We start from the raw sequence: 24,325 nt of genomic DNA on the forward strand, positions 1-24,325 counted from the left end.
ATTGGCTAAATCTGGATATGGTCTATCAGTGATCTAATTATAGTTTACTGGAAGAGCTATGTTAAGCAGAGTCCACATGGCTGCAGAGATATCTCTGCGTATAGGAGGAATTTTCAGTCAAGTGGATGTGGACTGAGCTGACATTCTAAAAAGCAGCTACTGTAGTCACTATAGTTGACTTCTCTTCTGTGTTCTTAATCAAGAACCCTGTTCTCAAAATTATCTTCACAGCATATACAAGAGAATGATTTCTACAACGGGGTTTCTTAAGGAAGAAAAGGGTGGTGACCAAGTAATTCTTACTCTGCCCTCTGGAGTTTTGCCTTTCCTTAGGCACTCTTACTTTGATTACCACTGCTACTTCGTTCTAATCTTTTGGAAGTAGGAGTGGGCTTTTTCTTCTAACATGGAAAACAACAACAATGAAAGGAAAACAAAACAAAACAAAACTCTTGTATTGATTCTCCATCATACTATAGGGACAAGTTTGAATTTGCAAACAGTTTACAAATATTAAGGACGAGCAAAAGGGAAATACACAACGGAAGGCAATAAAAAATGTGACTCACAAAATAAAGGTTTCTGGCCCTTTCCCTGGATATATGGTTCCTGTCTCATTTCACCTGAAATTTAAGGAAAAAGAGGGCCCATATTATCTGAATATCTGTTTCAAAAGCACAGAAAATGAAAAAAAAAACAGTTAGCTTTTCTAGAATTTTTCATGTAACATCCCATCTTTAAGAAAAAAGATAACACTTTCTATTTCTAGATTTTTGGTCATTTCTACTTCTTAAAGACCTTTAAAATATTTATGAAAAATTTAAAAAGGTACCCGCATAACTAGTGATACAATCCAGATATTTTTAAGGACTTTGCCATCTTAAATGGACACTAAAAAAACTCTTTTTTTTTATTGTTACTGTAAATTAGACCATAACTTCTGAACTATATTTAAGATTCTCTAAACACATTTGTAAATAGGGGCCCAATACAACCCATCTGAATCAACCTGATATGTTTCCATTAAAACTTTTTCAAATGTGCTTCAGTCTGATAAGTATGATCCATGTCCTATTACATTTTTTTCCCCCTGAACAGAGACTGTGACCTGGGTAGTAAATTTTAGCTTAAATGAAACTAATTTGCTGTTTAAATCATCACATATTTTAGATTATCAAGTAGTTTTAATATTGTTGGCTTCCCTCTTGTACTACTTTCCCTAGCACAGCTAATCTCAGAAATAATTCCATAACTTTAAAAACTTTGTATATCTGTTGCTTAAATTTACACGTGAAATGTAAAATTAATATTCCTTATCAACAGTGGTGTGCACCTACAGTCCCAGCTATTTTGGAGGATGAGTCAGGAGGATCCCTTGTGCCTAGAATTTGAGGTTGCAGTGAGCTATGATGCCACTGATGTCAAGCCTGGGCAAAAGAGCGAGACTGTCTCAAAAAAATTTTTTTTAATTATTAACATTGTTTTAACATTAGAAGTGTGTAAAATTTAAAGTCTTTTTCTATGGTAAAAATTTAATGCTTTTAGTTTAATATCAATTTAAAGTTATTATAGTGGCATGGTGAAGGTTAAAACAAGCATGGATGGCAATTAGGAGACTTGGGTAATAGTCCCCATCTCTGCCATTAAGTAATACTGTTGTCTTGCTCCTAATTAGCTAAGGAAACTATTCGTTATTTTTTTCCTACCTATAATAGGAGCTAAGCTAGATATTTCAAGTCACTTCTAGTTCTAAAATTACATGATGCTGAAATGTGAACATTTATATCTAAATCAATTTTTACAAAGACTGCTCATTGACTGTATTTCTAAGCCCCTGCACAGTTAACTCTTAGTTCCACCATTATTAATCACCTTCTATGTGTATGTCAGCCATCTCAAATCCATTCTGCAGTAAGCCATGACAAACATAAATTTGTAGGCCGGGCACGGTGGCTCATGCCTGTAATCCCAGCACTCTGGGAGGTCGAGGCGGGAGAATCACGAGGTCAAAAGATCGATACCAACCTGGCGCCAACATGGTGAAACCCGTCTCTACTAAAAATACAAAAGTTAGCTAGGCGTGGTGGCATGCGCCTGTAGTCTCAGCTACTCAGGAGGATGGGGCAGGAGAATCACTTGAACCCAGGAGGCAGAGGTTGCAGTGAGCTGAGATGGCACCACTGCACTCCAGCCTGGTGACATAGCAAGACTCCGTCTCAAAAATAAGTAAATAAATAAATCTGTGTGCATTCAATGCCCCTGAATTGTACACTTATGGTTACAATAAATTTGAGTATGCATTTTACCATAATAAAACATTATACACACACACACACACAAAGGCATGCAGTGCTTCCCTAACACTGTATCTATTACTTAAAATTGCATTATTGTTGTTCAGACATAAATTGGCTTCCCCAAAGAATTCTCCAGTCACTCCAAGGATAAGGACCTTTTTCTTTTTTTTTTTTTTTGAGGCAGAGTCTCACTCTTACTGCAACCTCTACCTCCTGGGTTCAAGCAATTCTCCTGCCTCAGCCTCCTGAGTAGCTGGGATTACAGGCGCACGCCACCATGCCCAGCTAGTTTTTGTATTCTTAGTGGAGACAGAGTTTCACCAAGTTGGCCAGGCTGGTCTCGAACTCCCGACCTCAGATGATCCGCCTGCCTTGGCCTCCCAAAGTGCTGGGATTACAGGCGTGAACCACGGCGCCTGGCCGGATAAGAACTCTTAATCCTTGCTGTAACTCCAAAGCCTAGGACACCATCTGGCTTTTAGTTACCAGGAAAGGTAATCATATCCCGGCCTTTCCCAGTGTTCTTTCATGTATTTAATTATCATTTTCAACCAAGGCAATATACTAGACATATAAATAGTTGTAAGACTTGTGAAGTACACACCAGAAAAATTCTTTATCACACATACAATAAGTTAGAGTTCAGAAACCGTGGCCACAGAACTCCAGATCCTCAATACATGTTTGCTGAATCGATATATGAGACTGAGAAGGCAAAAGGATAAACGTTAAGTCCTGGCATCAGGCCAACAGATTTACATGGAGCGTGTGAGAAGTACATGTTACACTTCCTAAGAAATATGTCAACGAATGCCCTTTCTAAGTAGCAACGTACCTAAATAACACCACTTTCTCCAGGTAGTTTTTAACAAAGGTATTGTACCGCAGCTTCAAAAAATCAAAAGTTACGCGTTTACCTATCCATTCACTGCTCAGACAAAACAAAAACAAAAGCTACCTGTAGGAGACTTCGAAATTCCTTAATACCATAGTGTCATTAAAAACAAACACCTACATTTACTTTACTTAGCTATATTTTACTAAGTAGTCAGGTTAAGCTTTAATGCTTACCACGCCAAAGAAAGTTGGCTTTTTTCCTTTCCCAAGGGTAATCCCGTCCCACCTCCCCCTCCCTTAAATAAAGTTAAAACAGTCCAAAAAACCAGCTAATTCTCAGCTCTGTAGAGTTCTCCAGTACAAGGAACAGTAGTTCAGCCTCAAGAAAAACGCATCTTAAAGGATGTACATTAAAAGTTGCCAGGGATCCAGCCGCTTACATTTCATGAAAAGTACAGACCATATTCTTTTAGCCAGCTGTGCACCTTAACTGGTTGAGAAGGCGCGCTGGGGGCTGGGTTTGAGGGTGAGCAAAAGGCAAGATTATTAGTTTGGGTTGATGTGGGGGTCAAGGGGAGAGCAGAGGAATAATCTGTAAGATCTGAGTCCCGAAGCTCTTTGGGTTGTGGAGGTTAGAAAAGGGCCTGTTAAAGTTAGGCCCAAGCTTCGGCAAGGTGGAACTGGGAAAAAAAAAAAAAACAAAAAAAACAAAACAAAACCCGAAAAAACAACAGCGAGCAGGCTCCCGAGTTCTAGCGTTCACAGTGAAGCCGTTAAACGCAGCAGGAAAGTAGGCGTGTGTTTTCTTCCTCTTCCCGCCTCCCCAGAGACTCCAGCCCAGTCCTTTCCCCTTATTTTCACCCCAGCTGAGTCCAATGGCTGCCCTCGGCGCGGAGTCAGGTCGGAAGACGCCCCGCCCCCTCCCCGCGCTCGCCCTGGGGAAGCCCTCTGCCCCACCTTCGCTGCCCGATGAGAGGCAGTGGCTGCCGCCGTCACGTGTGCTGGCAGCCGCCAAGTGAGGCCGCTTTTGCGACGCGGTGACAGCCAAATGGTGCGACAGGAGGAGCTGCATCCGCGGCCGCAGCGCCCCGAACGTAAAAGCTTGAGGCGGATTCTGGCGTCGCCCAGGGAGCGACTAGACCAACATTCCGGTGTGGGCGGCGGTGGCGGGTGGCGGCCGGCGGGCGGCGAGAGGAAGCCCGCTACGAGTGCCCTCGCTCCCCGCCGCTCTCGATGAACCCGACGGAATAAGCCGCGCCTCCAGCAGGGGCTGCGCCTCCATGAATCCCTAGTTGTTTTTTTTTTCTTTCTCTTCCCTCTCCTCACCCCCACTCCGAGCCCGGTCCCGCCTTCTCTCTTCGCCAGCGGCGGCCGCGTCCAGGTGTGGAGTCCATACCGGAGCGCAATGGCGTCCAACCCCGAACGGGGGTTGATTCTGCTCACGGAACTGCAGGTAAGGGCCGCGGCCCTGGCGAGAGGCGCTGGCGGAGGAGACAGGGAGAGAGCCCCGCGCGGCGTCGGGGACCGAGGAAAGCCCTGCGGCCGCCGCGCCCCTAGCCCGCTAAGTGCGGAAACTCCGGGATGTCACTCGGGAAATGCTTCCCTCGGGGAACCGCTTCCCTCGGCAGCCGGACCCTCTCCCCGGCCAAAGCCCTGGCCTGCCACCGCTTTGGTTTGATTCTGCCTACCAGAGGGGACCCCATCTCTGCAGCCTTGCTGCAGCGGGAGCCTGCTCTCGCCCGGTCCCCGGAGAGGCCGGCCCGTCGCCCCCTCCCTCGGTGTCAGAGCTACCCGCGAACGCCCTTGTCGCCCCCTCCCTTCGCGCGGCCGGGCCCCGCCCCGCCTTTCCTCCGTACACCGCTCCTTAAACTCCTTTGAATGACTCCCAAGCTGTTTTCTTGTCCCTCCCCCTCCCCTCAGACTCCGCACAAAGAGCGCCCCCGTAACTTCTAGCCTCTAGACAAGTTTTTTTTAAAAAACGAGTCTCACCAAATGCTTGCTTCACTTCACCAACCCTCTTCAGGTGACAGTTTCTATCCTCTAGTTTGAGGGTTATCTTTTTCTTTTCTTTTCTTTTCTTATTTTTTTAACCGAGTGATAAATACGTGGTGCCTTTCTCGGCTACCTCTGCCCGGATCCGGGAGCTCAGATGCTGATGCTTTTCAGACTTTCATTTTTCCCCTCATTTGAGCACCAGAGAAAGAGCTGCATAAGTTGTTTACTAATGAGAAAGCGGTCGACCAAGGGAAAACATTGGGCACCACATGTCTGCAAAAGATGAGAGCAAGATAGATGGCTTAGTTAAGTCCATGTCGAGTAGCAATATTATTTCCCATTTCCAGATAAATATTTGATGATGTAGGCACGATTTTTGTTTTTAGATCTCTATGGTGTACATGGGGACTTAAGCTGCCCTGTCGGGTTTTTCATTACTTGGGAGTGTTCCAGAGGTGTTTGTTTTTTGGCTTAAAAGTTATTTTGCTTTATTTTAATATAGTTATCTTTTAGCTACTCGAAGATTGTAGATGGGAATTAGGAGAAAAAAATAGCATGCCTGCATTTCTTTTTGTGTGTTGGACAGTTAATTTTTTTTAAAAAAAGACTAAATCAAGAAACTCTGAAGAGTTGATTCTTGATGATGTCAAAATTAAGTATTGCGACTGCATCTAAATTTCTTGTTTAAATATACTTTTTAAGAAATTTCTTTATAAGTTTGGTTTCTTGTGCAGTCAGACGTAAGCTTGAAAACGTTGGTATAATAGTTGATATTTCCTCCACAAAAATAGAGATTTTAACTATGTATACCAATGCAGTGTTGCACATTTTTAGAATCCTTTGGTAATGCAAAGCTGAATTTCATATAATTGAAAATGTTGCTATGTAATATTTTAATTACAGTTAGCCTTTTATAAGCAGATCTTACAGCATACCACATTTGCTAAATGAATGGAATTTACTATTTTATTAATAATAAATAATTTACATGAGCTTTTAAAATGAAGATTATGTGAGGCAAGTCAGAAATACTTTACATTGCCTGGTCTTGAACCATGAAAAACATACTTTGGTTTTGATTGAGAAAGATGGTAGGGTCAGTTTTCTTTTGAATTGAGCAGTGTTAGAGTTATATTTGGCATTGGTACTTGTATTTTATAGAAAGTTGGCATAAAAGACACCTACTTTGGCACTGGAACTGAAAATATATTTTCATGTATATTAAAATATAACATTTAGGATCTTTTAATTAATAAGATCAATTTTGATAATAACAAGGAAGCAAGCAAAGAAGGAAGAAATTTTAAATATGATGACTTAGGAATACGACCAAAATAGAGGAACACCTGAAGTTAAACTTCTAGATAAACTGAAATATAACCCCTTCCAGAAAAAGAATAGTTTTTTTTAAGTATTACCTTATAGGTTGTCATATATCCAAGTCATTTTCTTGGTTTATTTGACTCCCAGTTTTGATAAAAGTTACTGCATTTAAACTTTATCGTGTTTATTAAAATGTTTGAGACTATTACTTATATCAACACTTAAAGATAAATAGTCATAAAGTTTGCTTCTCCAAATATTTCCATCTATTCAAACATTTTATTTCATTAGGTCCTGAAACAGTGTACAGTAACCAAGTATTTATTAAACTTTTGTTTCAAGATTTCACTTTTTTAAAAAGCTTCTTGTTTGAATTTAGACTGAAGTACTGTTTAATATGAAGTTCTTAATTCTTCTCTGCCATACAGATTTTAAGTATTTAAGAAGTTTTGTAGCCAGTTTTAAGATGTATTTAATGGTTAAAACTGTTACTTTGCTATGTATCCTGTCTCAGGAATACTTGTTTTACTCGGAAAGTTACATATTACAACCTAGCTTTAATGAAATTGATATTTATTTAGAAATATATCCAGCTTTTCATTATTTTTTCAAATTGTAGAATTGAAATACTCCATTGCTTGAGCTGGAATTGGCTTTTGGTCATGGAAAGGCAAAGTAAGAAAATCTGAAACTACAGTATTCTGTCTTGTTAATTACTGTAATAGCATGGAGTAATGTTTTTAAGTATTGCTAGTAATTCAGGAGGCTTATTCAACAAGGAAGCATTAATAAACTATGTAAACTTTGGTGGCTAGAGGTTTCAAGGTATAAGGAAGAATATTTACTGTAGTAAAAATAAAAATCGGCTGTTTAAAATGGCCAATTTCTAATTTTTATCTCATAACTAATTTGTTGCGTTGCATTCTCTTTATTTTTTTATTTGAAGTATAGCAGAAAACTTAGACATTTTTGCAATGCCAAAGAAACTAAAGTTTATTTCCAAGAAACCTGGATTAATGAAAACTGTAAAGAATCTCAAAATGAAAGTGTTGGCTAAAATGGTAATTTTGTAGAATGCAGACCAAATATTGAGCAGTGTACTAATAAAGCTACCTTGTTGATTATTGGAGATTCATTTTCTTCATCAAAATGCCCAATAAAGTGTTGGTCTGGGAATCTTTAATTCCATTCTCAGCAGATTTTATTTAGATAGAGGTAACTTGCTCAAGTGGAAAGTTGAGATAGTTACCCTTAAATTACAGGGGTTAATTTCACCAGTTATGTAGTATCTACCAAAGCTATATTGGAGGATATAAAGATGACAAGATAGGTTTTTGCTTTCCAGAAGAGAGTATAGATAATTGTACTAGAAGATAATTATAAGAGAGTACAAATAACATTTTAAAAATTATTTGCTATATATCAGACATTGTACTTAGTATCCTATACACCTTATTTGATCTTCACAACAATCCAATAAGGTAGGTGTTATTTCCATGTTATGGATCAGGAAACTTAAGTTCAAGAATGTTAAATAAATTGCTCATGGTTACATTGTGTGTCTGAGTTTGAACCCAGGTCTGTATGTTTCCCACTACACTATTCTTTTTTTTTTTTGAGATGGAGTCTCACACTGTCACCCAGGCTAGAGTACAGTGGTGCGATCTCTGCTCACTGCAATCTCCGCCTCCCAGGTTCAAGCGATTATCCTGCCTCAGCCTCCCCAGTAGCTGGGATTACAGGCACCTGCCACCACGCCCGGCTAATTTTTTGTATTTTTAGTAGAGACGGGGTTTCATTATGTTGGCCAGGCTGGTCTTGAACTCCTGACCTCGTGATCCGCCTGCCTCAGCCTCCCAAAGTGCTGAGATCACAGGTGTGAGCCACCGTGCCCGGCCCCACTACACCATTCTTTAAATTGCCACAGTTCTGGGGAACTATAAATGTTTTGCATCTAATATTATAGTTGTATGAACTTTCTACAAATTGGCCAAAAATGTAATTAACCAACATTAACTTTACACTACTTGTTAGCTCCATCTGTAACAAGGAAAAATGATTTCTACATTCCACTTGGTAGTCTATAATTTAGCAGTGTTTTATTATTTTAGATACAGTCTAATATTTCACAAAGAATAATAGTACAAATAATCTTTTTACAGGGTTTCTTCATTAAGAATTACTGTTTCTAATGAAAGGTGTCAGATGCTTGCCCAAAACTTCCCAAAAGATTTAACATTACTCTGTAGACTATGCTTTGCTTTAAAATTTTATACTCATATGTAACCTAGCTCTGTGTTTGACACTTAGTAGGTGCTCAATACATTGATGAGAGGGCTCCATTTGTCATGTAGGAAGAGGGATGTCTAGATTATTTTAAGAGAAGTTCATTATAATCTTTGACATATGAAATTACGTAGTTTTCTTTAATTTACATTTCTAATCCCTTCTCCCAAAAATATTCCCTTTAAAAGTACAAAAGATATTTCTATAGTAGTTACATCATTCTTCCATATAGCACACTGGTAGTTTACTCATTAAATGGAAAATTAGAAGGTGGCATCTAATTTTGCAGTGACACTGGAAAGTGGAAGGTCTGAGTTGGGAGGATTAAAATTTTAGGGTGGTTTGGGGGACGGTAGTATGAGAAGGTAAGCAGGGTAGTTAAGACAGACTTTACATTGTTTTCAAATTAGAAATGTAATACATATGTATTACAGAAAATCCAGAAAATGTGGAAAAGCACAAAAGAAAATAAAAGTTGCTCATAGTTCTGTCACTTAGAGACTGACAGATTTTTCCCACCTAAAAGTCCCATGGCTGTAGAGTCCATTTTTTCTTTTTTTCTTCCTCTCATTTTACTTACTAGAATTTTGAAGAAAAATGAAGCTCAGAGAATTTTAAGGTAGAAATCATAGTAGGTTAAAAAATTTTTCTTGCCACTGGTTCTAGATGAGTGGATCTAATTAGCTTTTATTGCCTTTTGTTAATCTCAAAATATTTCAATTGTGAGTCGCTGCTTTATTAAGAGAAAAGTGCAGGCTGGGCATGGTGGCTCACACCTGTAATTCCAGTGCTTTGGGAGGCTGAGACAGGCGGATCACCTGAGGTCAGGAGTTCGAGACTAGCCTGGACAACATGGTGAAACCCTGTCTCTACTAAAAATACAAAAATTAGCCAAGTGTGGTGATGTGTGCCTGTAATCCCAACTACTTGGGAGGCTGAGGCACAAGAATCACTTGAACTCAGGAGGCGGAGGTTGCAGTGAGCTGAGAGCACGCGACTGCACTCCAGCCTTGGTGACAGAGCGAGAACCTGTCTCAAAGAAAAGTGCAGTAGTATGGATTTAGTAATAGTAATGAAGTATAGCAACAATTTCTTTGAATAATATAGCAATACAGTGTGTTTTTCCAGCTTAGGTTTGATTGTTGCTGCTCTTATAGACTACCACAATGTTTGTAATTTGCAGCGCATACTTTGCTGAATTAAACATACTAAATAACTTTACAAATATTTCTTGACTACCAAGATAAAACTCTGTGTTAAAACTAGTGTTACTAAATGATGGCTCTAAAATGGATTTTTTTGTCATCTCTCATTAGTGTAATAGAGATTAGGTCTAGTATCATGCAATTCCTACCATTCACATAGTGTTGAAGTAGGGAGAAGTAGGGGCATCTTCTAGACATCATCTCTTTATCCCAGAGCTTAGCATCTGATTCCTTGGGCTCTCTTATTTCTGCTTTTCGAATTTGGCAATGGTAAATTTTCATGCCATTCATTAGAAGCATGTTTACTTTTAAACAAATAAAGTAGTAGTTTGTAAACATCACCTAAAATAATGTTACTTTCATACCATAAATGGTATCTGAATAAAACAGTTAATTCTACATTATTACCTCATAAAATATACTGTGCTGATAATTGTCAAATGTCTAGATTGTTTCAAATACCAATTTTACTCTACAGTATATGACATTTAATATGATCAACTTTTGATATACAGCAGAGTTCAAACTTGACAGCAAAGTTGAAAACTAGTTAAAAGCTTTAAAAAGATTTAAAATTTAGAGTGGGAAAAATATACTAATGAAAAAGTAATTCCTTAATGAAACAGAAATAGAGAACCTTTATCTTGATGCATGTCTAGCTTCTCTTAATTTTATCTGATGAAATCTTGTTTGAAACTAGCTCTATTATCATACTTGGTTTTTTTTGCAATCACAAAAATGAAATTTGTGTAACATTATATACATAAATATTGCCTGTAAAAAATGAAGATCAAGAAAGCATGGGACAGTGTACTTGATGACAGTAAACACCTTAGATGTGAAGGTAGTGTTGAAGTGCCTCATAAAGATGAGTGGATATACAAGACTTATATAATATTGTTAGGATTTATCTCTTTTAGAAATTTGTCAGTGACTTATCAAATTGGTGAAAGTTTTACTGCCCTGGCTCATAAGTACCTTAATTTAATGGAATGTAGTTATGACAAAATTTGGGATTTATTTTTGATTATAGAAGACATACCACACAATACATGTGCTGAGAGTTTTTTATGTATTTTATTTTTATTTTTATTTTTGAGAGAGGATCTCGCTCTGTCACCCAGCTTGAAAAGTGCAGTGATGTGATGTCGGCTCACTGCAGCCTCTGCCTCCTGGGCTCAAGTGATTCGCCCATCTCAGTCTCCCAAGTAGCTGGTACTACAGGTGTGAGCCATCATGCATGGTTGATTTTTATATTTTTTTGGAGAGACGGGGTTTTGCCATGTTGCCCAGGTTGGTTTTGAACTGCTGGACTCAAGCAATCCACCTGCCTTGGCTTCCCAAAGTGCTAGGATTACAGATGTGAGCCACTGTGCCTGGCCTGAGTATCATATGTTTTACACATTAATCATATTGTTTCCCCTTCCCTGTAGTTGCTACCTTACGGATTCTCTAAGGAGGTGTTTGTTCTCCCTGTTTCAGAATTTTCATTGAACAAATTTTATGCAACTTTTGGATTTTTAAAAAATTTATTAAACATCAGGCACACTGCATTGGATTAATCACCTATCTATCTGTCTGTCAATCATTTTAATAAGTACTCATGGACCACCACTCCCCCTCTCTCAAAAAAAGCTAGGAACTTTAACCTACGTATAGTTTTCCTCTATTCTATCCCTCTGTTTCCACCTTCTTGTCATCTAGGTCATCATTTTTGAGTCGTGTTCATTCTCTTCCTTATATAGTAGTCCCTTCTTATCCACGGTTTCAGTTACCCATGGTCAACTGTGGTCCAAAAATAGGTGAGTACAGTATAGTACTATAAGATATTTATAAGTACTAAGATACTTTGAGAGAAACCACACTCATAACTGTAATTACAGTATAGTTATAATTGTTCTATTTTATTATTAGTTATTGTTAATCGCTTACTGTGCCTAATTTATAAATTAAACTTTAGCATAAGTATGTATGTTAAAGGAAAAGTGTAAATAGAGTTTAGTACTGTTCGTGGTTTTTTAGGCATTTACTGAAGGTCTCTCGGTGGATAAAAGAGACTTCTGTGTATAGTTTAGTTGGACATATAAATAACGTCTTTTAGTTGTTTGTACAGAATTGTGGTGAATCTTTTTGAACTTGATTTTTCACCTGTTATAAATAAGATTTATCCCCATTTTTGCATGTTGCTATAGTCATTCATTTAAATTGCTATATAATATTTCATTGAGTAAAATATTCATTAACTCTCCTTTGGTGGATATTTGGATATTTATCTACTCTCCCTTGTTGGCAGTTATTTTCTGTTTTTTGTTTTGTTTTGTTTGTAATTATAAGCAAAGATCCTATGGACAGTCTGCATGTTTCCTACTGTGCATGTGCCACAGTTCCTATTATATACCTAGAGGGAGTACTGCTGCCTCACAGGGTAGGTGAATGTTCAACTTAAGAGATGATGCAGAACTTTCAATATGGTTGCACCAATTTATATTCATATTAGCAATGTATGAAATAAAAGATCCTTTGGTTATCCATCCTCTCCAACACTTGATATTCTCTTTTTAAGTTTTACAAATCATAAGGGTGTAAAATGTTGCCTTATTGGGGTCTTGATGTGCATTTTCCTGGTTATCACTGATGTAGAACACTTCTTTCTATGTTTGTCGGCCTTTTTACGTGGCTTCTTCAGTGAAATTCCTATTTATGTCTCTTGCCTATTTTTGTTTTTCTTACTAGTTTATAAGAGTTGTTTATATTGCTTATGTTAATCCTCTGTGTACATTGTGAATGTCTTCTTTCAGTTCCTAACTTTTTCACTTTCTTTTATGGGAGTTGTGTGGGAGGGACAGTTTTAAATGCTTCTACCTTCTCTGGCAAATATTCGGAATAATTTACATCATTATTATCAACAGGCTTGTATTTAATATATATTGTACATTTTGTATAGAAAGGGTAGAGTTATATTAATAGTTTATGGCCTGAGGATTTGTAAACGATCCAAATGAACAACCATGGGAAGTTGTATAAAATACTGTATTGCTTCACACATACTAGGCACCCAAATGCTAGGTTGATTTAGTTAACGAGTAAATTCAGAAGCAAAGAAATAGCAAAAATTATACATACACTTCATCAGTTGCTTATTTTCCAATTCCATATCTCTCTGTTACAAACTACTTATTATTAGTCATTAATAATAATTATTTTGTTTAAAGGGCAGTATATTCTGTAAGATTATTTGAGTCAGTTACTTAGGTATTTTCATAGCTTGCCATTAAAATGCTGGAGTTGATCAGATTTAATACTGGATATAAAGCAATATATTAATCTCTGCGCAGTTTACTAGTATTTACAAACTCGGAATCCTAAATACAGTTTTTGTCATTGCTGTGCATCTTTTGATACAAAAAAATTCTTAAGTCAAATTTGTCCATTGTTTATCATACAGTAAGTCCTCACAATGTCATTGATGGGTTCTTGGAAACTGACTTTAAGCAAAACAACTTATAATGAAACCAGTTTCTTTTTTCTCCTCAATGTTCTTAGGAAATGATATTATAAACAATGAAACATTAGCCAGAAGTGGTGATGCACACCTGTAGTCCCAGCTACTTTGGAGGTGAAGGTGAGAGAATGACTTCAGCCCAAGAGTTAAGGCTGCACTGAGCTGGAATCGTGTCATTGCACTCTAACCTCGGCAGCATAGTGAGACCCTGTCTCAAAAAAAGAAAAGAAAAGAAATGATATTGAGCAAAACAGCATTATTAAAGGACCTGCAGCACGTTGTTTCTCTTAGAGTCACAGTTCCAAGAACCCATCAACAGTGTTAAGTGAGGACTTACTGTAATTGCTTTTCATGCCCTTTTAAATAAATTATTCCCTATCCTGGGTTTAAAAGATAGCTACCCAAATTTGCTCCTAAGAATCTTGCAGTTTTATTTTTTAGATTTAAGTCAGTTTATCTGGATTTGTTGTTTTTTAATAGACTTCATTTTTTTTAAAGCAGTTTTAGGTCCACAGCAAAACTGAGAGGAAGGTCTAGAGATTTCTCAAATACCTGCGTCCCTACATATGTACATATGCATTATCGACATCCTCCACAAGAGTACATTTGTTACAGTTGACGAACCTATATTGACACATCATCATCATCCAGAGCCCAGAGTGCACACATCTTGGTGTTGTGCATTCTGTGGGTTTGTACAAGTGTATAATGACATGTATCCAGCATCATAGTATCATACAGAATAGTGTCACTGCACTAAGCTAATTCTCTGTGCTCCACCTATTCATCCTTCCCTCTCCTCCATCCCCTGGCAACCACTGATCTTTTTACAGTTTCCATAGTTCTGCCTTTGGGAAAATCTCATGCGGTTGGAATCATACAGTGTGTAGCCATTTTACATCGGTTTCTTTCACTTAGAAATAAGCATTTAATTTTTCTCCATGTCTTTTCATAGCTTGATAGCTTATTTCTTTTTAGTGCTGAATAATATCTCATTGTCTGTATGTACCCCAGTTCATTCACCTACTGAAGGACATCTTGGTTGCTTCTGTTTTGGCAGTTATGAATAAAATGCTATAGACATCCTATGCAAGTTTTTGTGTGGAGGCAACTTTTCAACTCCTTCGGTTAAATACCAGGGTGTCCAATTGTATGGTAAGAATATATTTAGATTTGTAAGAAACTCCCAAACTGCCCTCCAGAGTGCCTGAACTATTTTGTATTCCTACCAACAATAAGAGTTTTTGTTGTTCCACACCATCTCCAGTATTTGGTGTTGTCAGTGTTCTGGATTTTGGTCATTCTAATAAGTGTATCATGGCATCTCATTTCTGTTTATTTAATAGCATTGATTTTTGAATATGAAGATAGGTCTGAGTTATTTTAATGTTTAAAAACATTTTGCAGGCCGAGGCAGGTGGATCATGAGGTCAGGAGATTGAGATCACGGTGAAACCCCGTCTGTACTAAAAATACAAAAAATTAGCCGGGCGTGGTGGCGGGCCGCTGTAGTCCCAGCTACTCTGGAGGCTGAGGCAGGAGAATGGCGTGAACCAGGGAGGCGGAGCTTGCAGTGAGTCGAGATCGTGCCACTGCACTCCAGCCTAGGTGACAGAGCGAGACTCCATCTCAAAAAAAAAATTCAAATGTCTATCAGACTTCTTTATAATGCAAATTTAAAATAGAGCACTTTTCAGCTTTTAGGATAGACACATCTACAAATAGCTTTATTAGCCTAACTCTAACTTGCAAAAATTAATCAAATATGATTAATTAAGATTAATCATATTTGATTAATCAAATTTGATAAATTTTTGCCAGTTAGAGTTACATCATGCTAGGTTATGTTTTGAACTATACCTGAACTTATCTTTACCTAGCTCAGTAATACCTCACCTTTTCCTTATTATATCAATTTGTGGTTCTTTTTTTTTTTTTATCTCCTGAAGCTTTGGGTCGGTAAAGGTCATCCTTGTCTTAACTCTTGTTGACACCCATCCCATTCTCCAGTTGTGGCTCCAACTTTTTATGTTGTTTTCTGTCATCCAACCTACTCCTGCTCTTTTGTTCTCAGCATATCACTGATCTCTATGTAGTGATACGTGTTGTTCAACCAGGTGAGTTTCCTCAGGTTTTTCAAATTTCTTGGAATGTTAGCCATCCTTTTTATTTCTACTGAATTTTAAGGAAAAATTGCTTCTTGGTAAGGTTATACTTTCCTGGGCTTTTGCTTCCTCTGGAGTATCATGTTTTATTCTTTTGCAGGGTGGGGCTTTGCATTATCCACTGGCTCTTGGCTTAAAAATAAGTTCACATCTCTCATGTTTTTGTTATACTCTTTAATACTGTTGTACCCTCAAATTTCTTTCTTTTTATAAGAAATTTCTTAGTTGCCTTGTCTACTGTTTATTTAGCTTGCTCATATATGACTTCTGTCTCATTATTCTGTCAAAGTGGTTTTCTTAAAGGTATCATGACATTCTGTTACTTCTAGTCTTTAGATGCGATTGATACTGCTCCAGCTTCCTGAAACTTGTTAATTAAGCTTTGAGGACCCTGCACTATATTGGTTACTTTTCTTTCAACATACCTGCCTCTGTTTGTTACTACTGCTTTTGTTTGGTAACTCTTTTTCTATCTTAAATGTTCCACCTATTTCTAGCCTATTTTCCCTTTAATTTATCCTTCAGATTAACCACCAGAATCTGATTAACCACCAAAAACCTTACTCAGTAACAGTTGCAGAAAATAGAAACCCACTTAAATTAGCCTAAGCAGAAATTGGATTTTTTTGAAAAGCTATGGGGATGTATCACTTAAGGGTAAGATGTATAGCCAGATCCCATGAGTACTAAACAGGAAACTGGATGTTTTCTTTCTAGGGCTACATGTTCTCTTTTCTTTAAGTATGTGTACTGCTTTATATCTCTGTATACTCACTCGTTCTCTTTGCTCTCCTTGCCTGTGGTCTCCAAGTTGCACTCCTAACTTCTAAATTTACATTAACTACAAGTTCAGTGCACATAGACCACAGCTGACTGAGTTGCTATATGTCACAGTTTTAAATTCTTAGTTGAGAAAATCTGAGTGGCTTTAGTCAGTGGAACATGTGTCCCTGATCCAGCTAACTATGGCAATGGAGGGATGAGATTCTCTAGTATCAATATGGCTTCAAGAAACCTCTTGTGAGGTTGCGACAGACTATTTTCTGAAAAGGGATTCTAGGTTGAGAATTCTAGGGTTTCTCCTGCTTAAATGTTTCAGTTACTTTCCATTGATTATAGAATAAAATATATTTATACTTTTCATCATCTGACCCCAATTTTTTCTGATTTTTCTCCCTATTTATCGTACACTCTGGAATATTAAACTATTTACATTTCTTTGAACCACACTCCGTGTCTTTGCATATGCTGATTCTGGTTTTAAGAATACTAATATTGCTTGTCTGTCTGAACAGCATTTGACAAATTGGACAATCCTTAAAATTCTGATAAGAAAATCATATTCATTGAATATATGAATATATCTAATAAAGAAAAGTTTTACTTAAGATATATTTTTGATTAATAAATTTAGGGAATTGGTCATGAAGCGTTTTGATACATTTGCAAATTAGTCTCCGATTTTACAGCTCCTGTTATTGAATATATCAATATGTTAATTGTTACATGTCTTTACTACTTTCAAGACAGGAACTAGGTCTTACTCCTCTTTATGTCCCTAGCAGCTGACATATAGTTTATGCTTAATAAATGCTTGAATAAATAAATGAACAGATTTTTTAAAAAATTATATGACCAATCTGCCAGACCTGACTTCTCTAAATTTCCAAAAGCTATTCTTCCCCTGGCTGCTAGAAGTCTGCTAGTCACTTTTATTTGACTGTTGCTTCAGTCTCTTCAGTTGTTTCTTCTACTTCTGTGTCTTGAATTCATTCATTACTTTGCCATTGTCTAAGTGTGGGCCTTCATTGTCATTTGGATGATTATCATATCTTGACATTTTACCTCTACCTCTTTTGCCTTGTTCTGCTGTTATTTAAACTATGTACAATTGCTAGATTCAGAATTTGACCTTAGCATTCAGTGACTCCTTAATGCCTGGGGGATATAGTCCTAATTCCTTAGCTAGGCAATCCAAGCTGTCATTGTTGTAGCCCCAAAATACTTTTCATTCTTAAGTCTTACTCATGTAAGCAGCTTATTTTTTCAGGCATACTATGATTAGTGATTTTTCCTCACCTGTGTTTTTACTACATTCTATCAACTGGAATACTTCAAGGCCAAATTCAAATTTTGCTTATTTATTTTTTTCCTTATTTTCCCCCTACTCATGTCCAGTCTCTCCTCAAAACTTAAGAATATTTTCTATCTCATGACATTTATTATATATTGCATTGTACTGTAGTTGTTTGTATCCTACTTCATTTTCTCTTCTAGGCTTAATGCTTAAAATCTTTGAAGGAAAGGACTATATTTTTAATCTTCATCTTTTACCCCTTTAGCTCTTTAGTCCTGAAGAAAGTAACTTGCACATAGCAGTGTTGAGACTCAGAAAACAATACTCTGCAATGAAGGTCTTAGAAGTAGTCTCAGAAACAAAAGGGCTGTTTTATTTTTTAACCTTTTTTTGTCCTCTTGTCTCTCAGTTTTATTTTTCCTCCAAGGCTAGCCATATAAACTAGAATCCATCTTTTTAAAAGTGGGTCATAGAAACCAGAACCGCCACCACCGTTTTCTTTCTTCCCCAGCAGAAGCAAGCTTTATTTAGCACTGTCCTTGAAAGAGATTCACTCAAGGACCCCCCTGTACAATGAACGATGACTCATGCATAAACAATGTCCTCAACAACAGTTTTACAGTAAACAAGAAAATATTCTTTATGGTTGTTTTTCAAAGCAATCTTTGATAAAAGCTAACACATTAATGTTAGCACTTGGTGAAGTCAATTCTGGAAGGACCTAGACTTTACCAAGTGCTTCGTTATATAATCTTTTAGAGGCATCAAAGACAGTATTAATAGACTCTTACGTTGCTTAACTTTTAAAAAATTTTTGAAAATAATCCATGTGTACATATGCACGGATAAATCAAAAGATACTGAAATGTATAAAATTAGAAGTAAAGACCACTTCTTTAGTACTTTCTCTTCAGTTAGTCCTACTCCCCAGAAGTAGTCACATCGCCCTTTATTATTTCTGGAATTGACATTATAATTTAAAATTTTTGATTTATCAACTTTAGACCATACGCATTAACCTAGTGATTTATAAGTGATTTACAAAAGACATTTAACAAACTTCTGTTTTTCCTTCTTCATTTCCTAAATGTGTTAGTTACATTATTATTTTTAGTTTTTTTCTGGTAGTTTCCTTTACGACTATGTTTTGATTTGTAGAGCCATAGCATCTATTAACTCTGCACAAAAATGAGAGTTTCAGTACACTTCCACTTCTCACTTCCCTTGCACTGATTTTATTTATTGCATTGTATTGTTTTTACATTGACAAGGTTTCTATTTCTATTATATTATTTCCTTCCTTCCTTCTTTCCCGTTTCTCTCTTTCTTTTTCTCCCTAACCCCTCTTCTGCATAGTTCCTACAACATCTTTCTTAAACGCTTTATGAACGTAGGTTGGATCACCTGGACTGTTTTCTATGTCTTTAAACTTACCTTAATATTTCTTATTTCTTTAAATTTTCTCTGTTTTGGGAGATTGCCTTTATTTTTCTTTTGGCTCACTAACTTCAGATGTATATATTTTATTGTGCAGCCCATTCACTGCCTTTTTGCAAATGTATTTTTAATTACATAAATATCTTTTTTTTTGCGTATAGGCTAGAATAATGTAATTTTAATTTTTTTCCCTTTTTTAAAAATTTCCAACTTTCAAGTTCTGGGGTGCATGTGCAAGATGTGCAGGTTTGTTACATAGGTAAACATGTGCCATGGTGGTTCGCTCTGCAGATCATCCCATCACCTGAGTATTAAGCATCCATTAGCTATTCTTCCTGATGCTCTCCCTGCCCTCATCCCCCATCCTCCAGTAGGCTCCAGTGTGTATTGTTCCCCTCGATGAGTCCGTGTGTTCTCATCATTCAGCTCCCACTTAGAAGTGAGAACACAACGGTATTTGGTTTTTTGTTCTTGCTTTAGTTTGCTGAGAATAATGGCTTACAGCTCCATCTATGTCCCTGCAAAGGACATGATATTGTTCCTTTTATTTATTTTATTTTTTATTTTTTATTTTTGAGATGGAGTCTTGCTCTGTCATCCAGGCTAGAATGCAGTGGCGCAATCTTTGCTCACTGCAACCTCTGCCTCCTGGGTTCAAGCGATTCTCCTGCCTCAGCTTCCCGAGTAGCTAGGATTACAGGTATGCGCCACCACACCCAGCTAATTTTTGTATTTTTAGTAGAGACAGGGTTTCACTGTTTTGGCCAGGCTGGTCTTGAACTCCCAACCTCAGGTGATCCACCCACCTTGGCCTCCCAAAGTGCTGGAATTACAGGCATGAGCCACTGCCTGGCTAATCTCATTCCTTTTCATGGCTGCATAGTATTCCATGGTGTATATGTACTACATTATCTAGACTGTCATTGATGGGCATTTAGGTGGATTCCATGTCTTTGCTATTGTGAATAGTGCTGCAGTGAACATACACATACATGTATCTTTATGATAGAACCATTTATATTCCTTAGGGTATATACCCAGTAATGGGATTTCTGGTTGAATGATATTTCTGCCTCTAGGTCTTTGAGGAATTGCCATGCTGTCTTCCACAATGCAGAACCCCTTTTAAAAAGTCAGTCATAAAACCTAAGAATATTATTCTAACTTTTCCTCCTTTTTTTTTGTGTAACACCAGTCATAAAAAAATTACCTGACTTACTTTGTTTGACCATAGATCATAAGATCCCTATTTTAGAATCCTTCTCCATACCCAAAAGTAAAGCATACATACTCAGGCACACAAACACAAAAGAATGAGACAAGTCTTGCATGGTTTCCCCACTCAGTCTATTAACATTAGATCATTCCCTTTTTGTCCAATCACGTTTCTACACGGCTGTCCATACTTTGTTGAACCTAAGCATAAAAACGGACAGTTTCCCCTGTATTTTTGGTTCTTCATTCTGAAGGCTTTCATGTCACGTAAAACTGTGATCAAATAAATTTGCATGCCTTTTCTTCTATTTATCTGCCTCTTTTCAGTGGTTTTCAACAAACCTTCAGAGGGCAAAGGAAGTATTCACTTCTGTCTGACAGTGGCTGCTGATTAATGTTTGTTGAATAAATAACAGTATAATGTCTGAAAATCTTCCAATTTTAATTTGTTACTTAAATTTTCTCTGCTTTTGTTTTGGTATTTATGAGGGAGCAGAACTGCAGTATATCATTTTTCCCTTGGCAGGTACATAATTTTATCACCTTAAGTCATATAATAATTGAATTCCCACATCTCAGACTGAGATTTTTTTTACCAGCAGAAGGAGCTGTCACCAGACACAACAGAAGTAGATAATAATAGTAGTGTTTATTATTAAAAACAAATGATAATGTTACTTAATTATTAAAATAACTCAGTTGAGACTGGGTGCAGTGACTCATGCCTGTAATCCTAGCACTTTGGGAGGCCGAGGCGGGTGGATCACCTGAGGTCAGGAGTTTGAGACCAGCCTGCCCAACATGGTGAAACCCCGTCTCTACTAAAAATACAAAGATTAGCCTGGCATGGAGGCAGGTGCCTATAATCCCAGCTACTCGGCGTTGTATTTTCTTTACAGCTTGAGAGCTATACTTTTATTAAGCCCTTCTACTAGAGTTAGCCTTATCTTTTAAGGAAGTTAAAATAATTGTATACAGTTCCTTTTTTTGAGTTTGTTTTTCTAGTTGCTCAATATGAGACTTGCTCAAGGCCAGCTCTATTGTCAGTGTCTATAAAACGAAACAAAACAAAAAACAACAAAACATTAAGTATTCTGACTTTATTTTGTCTAGCCTTGTGACTTCTTAAAAGAGCTCCAGTTTACTCTTTACAGTTAGATCCCATAAAGTAAAATGCCCAGCTCTTGGGTATGGTGTAGTAATGTACAATAATATAATTTGATTTATTTTGGGATTACTGTAACTGGTTTTTATTTTATTGTTTTCAATAAATCCGAGTTTCCATCTCTCAGAAGCATCTGTTTCATTTATTGATGACTTTAAATTTCTAGTTAGCTATTTTATCAGAAGTACTTATTTGACTGAATTATGAAAAGTCAAAGTTTAAATTACATTTGGATAGCAATAGAAGAGGTGGCTTAAAGTCATACACAATTACTTTCTAAGTGAATTGTGCAACAGTCGTTGTAGGACTTCAGAGGAGGGAGTGGTCATTTGTTTTGTTTAGTTTTTTTGTTTTTTTAAGACAGAGTCTCACTCTGTAGCCCAAGCTGGAATGCAGTGGCGCGATCTGGGCTCACTGCAACCTCTGCCTCCTGGGCTCAAGTGATTCTCTTGCCTCAGCCTCCCGAGTAGCTGGGACTACAGGCGCGTGCCACCACGCCCAGCTAATTTTTTGTATTTTAGTAGAGATAGGGTTTCACCATGTTGCCCAAGGTGGTCTCCAACTCTTGAGCCCAGGTGATCTGCTGTCCTTGGCCTCCCAAAGTGCTGGGATTACAGGCATGAGCAACTGTGCCAAGGTTGGGCACAGTTTTTATTTTAAGATAAGCTTAAAATGGGATAGTTGGAATTTTCTAAGAGGAAAAGATGTTCAAGGAGGGTAGGATAATAGGAACCAAATGCATGCAAGCAGAAAAATTAAAGAAAATTTCCTCTTTTTCATTCAGAAGACTGCCCCAAATTTTGTCCTTTTTATTTTTTCATACTTTGACAGGCAAATTATTTAATAACTACATTTGGCCTTGATATATTTGCTAGTTCTAAACTTTGGTCAGCAGCTTGAGAAGGAAGGCATTGTGTTATTTTTATTCTTTGAGATCAACAGTAAAAAAAGATGTAAAGAATGTAAACAAAGAATTGTTTTGTTTTATCCCATATTCTTTTTTACTTCAATAATGCAGATTTCACTACTTGAAAAAGCTTTTTAGTCAGTTATGTGTTTTCTTTCTAGTATGATGAAAGATAATTTAAGTCAAGGAGCTATAGAGAAAAGTAAATGAAGGCCGGGCGCGGTGGCTCACGCTTGTAATCCCAGCACTTTGGGAGGCCGAGGCGGGCGGATCACGAGGTCAGGAGATCGAGACCACGGTGAAACCCCGTCTCTACTAAAAATACAAAAAAATTAGCCGGGCCTGGTGGCGGGCGCCTGTAGTCCCAGCTACTCGGAGAGGCTGAGGCAGGAGAATGGCGTGAACCCGGCAGGCGGAGCTTGCAGTGAGCCGAGATTGCGCCACTGCACTCCAGCCGGGGCGACAGAGCGAGACTCCGTCTCAAAAAAAAAAAAAAAAAAAAAGAGAAAAGTAAATGAAAACTTTCAACTGCCCGGGTTTCATAGGTATTCTATATTCAGTTGAAAACTATTTTTTTCTGTGTAATAGTTTCAACTTTGGGAGAATTAGATTTAATTTGCAACATTGTGTTTGAAGTATTTCATATTCTGTTCCCTGCTTAAAGAGTAAATTTCTTTATTGTTGTGGTCAGGGAAGTCTTTAGCTAATGATGCAGTGATATTTTGTGTAAACTTTTTTTTAATGAATTAAAATATACTAAAGTCCCTGTTAAAGTGTCTGCTTATGAGAGAGCATTTCCCTGATGATCTTATTATGTAAAAGTAGCAGTACTTGTGATCCTACCTTCCAGCACTCCCTGTCCCTTTTCTCCTTCCTTGGTTTATTCTGTAGGTTCAATAAAATGCAGCAGTTATTTATGTAAATGATACTTAATGTGCACTAAATAAATATCCTTGCCTAACCTTCATTCATGCTGAGCAACCAAATTTTTTTTTTTAATGTATAGTGAGAGATCCTTTTAAACTGGTGGTGATGGTTTTGTTTTACGTTAATTCTTTGGTAAATTTTCATATATTACAGTAAAGTCTAAAACGTGCAGATAGTTTTATGATGTAAAGCACGATCTTATTAATAGACATTTTAATTACTATCAAATAACTTCTGTATATCAGACATGTGCCGGTTTTATTTTATAATCTTAAGAGATACTGGCTTATTTTTGTCATTTATATATTTTTAAAGTGAGGCGTAGAGAGGTAAAGTTACTTGCCTATGTTACATAGCAAGTTAGCCCAACTGGCATTTGACACTAGGTCTGTCTAAATCCAGGCTAATGATCTTTTCTGTGAGTATTTTGTATTTTAATATTTCAAATAATTATAGGGGTTTATTGATATATTTTGTAATAAGCATTTTTCTCTCATCACAGAATATGACTTGGTTTATAGAATGACATTTTACTATAGAGTTCTGGGAACAACATAATTTGGTAAAAAGCAAAGGCTACTTAGTCTATAGTTCCATGAAGTATTGAGATGGGAATATATCCGTTTAGCTTAATCTCATTTAACAGGTTAGAAAAATGATACCCAGAGAGGTTTAAGTGATTGACTATCATTAAGTAGAGGAATTGAGTCTAGAACCAAGATATCCTAACTCTAGTAGAAGATAATTTTTGATGAATATCCTTGATATTAGTAAAGGGAGACTAATCCTGTGTATAGAAAAAGAGTAAGAGACTTAAAAAGGCTTTTTTTTTTAGCATCTTATTTAAAGAGATATAATTAACGTACAGTAAATTTCACACATTTAAAATAGGCAATTTGATAAGCTTGACATGCTGATAACAACTGTGAAACTCAGTGCAAACAATATAATGAACATATTTACCCCCCAAAAGTTTCTTTGTGTCTC

At 37.1% G+C, this 24,325-nt stretch overlaps 1 protein-coding gene across 4 annotated transcripts in view; it reads left to right on the top strand.

Moving 5' to 3' along the window:
• Positions 1-4,168: 4,168 nt before the first annotated feature.
• Positions 4,169-24,325, top strand: part of PKN2 (protein kinase N2) — a 150,814-nt gene continuing 130,657 nt past the window's right edge. For 3 of the 4 annotated variants that reach the window (XR_010117462.1, XM_063625331.1, XM_063625330.1), the window contains exon 1: positions 4,462-4,587. Coding sequence is in view for 3 of the 4 variants with exons in the window: in XM_063625331.1 (XP_063481401.1) it covers positions 4,540-4,587 (48 nt within the window). In the remaining variant the exon portion in view is untranslated. Of the gene's footprint in view, positions 4,588-24,325 lie in introns of all 4 variants that reach the window. The other variant, XM_063625329.1, reaches the window with a different exon arrangement.

The sequence above is a fragment of the Symphalangus syndactylus genome, chromosome 12 (assembly GCF_028878055.3).
Source record: "Symphalangus syndactylus isolate Jambi chromosome 12, NHGRI_mSymSyn1-v2.1_pri, whole genome shotgun sequence".
Classification (NCBI taxonomy): domain Eukaryota; kingdom Metazoa; phylum Chordata; class Mammalia; order Primates; family Hylobatidae; genus Symphalangus; species Symphalangus syndactylus.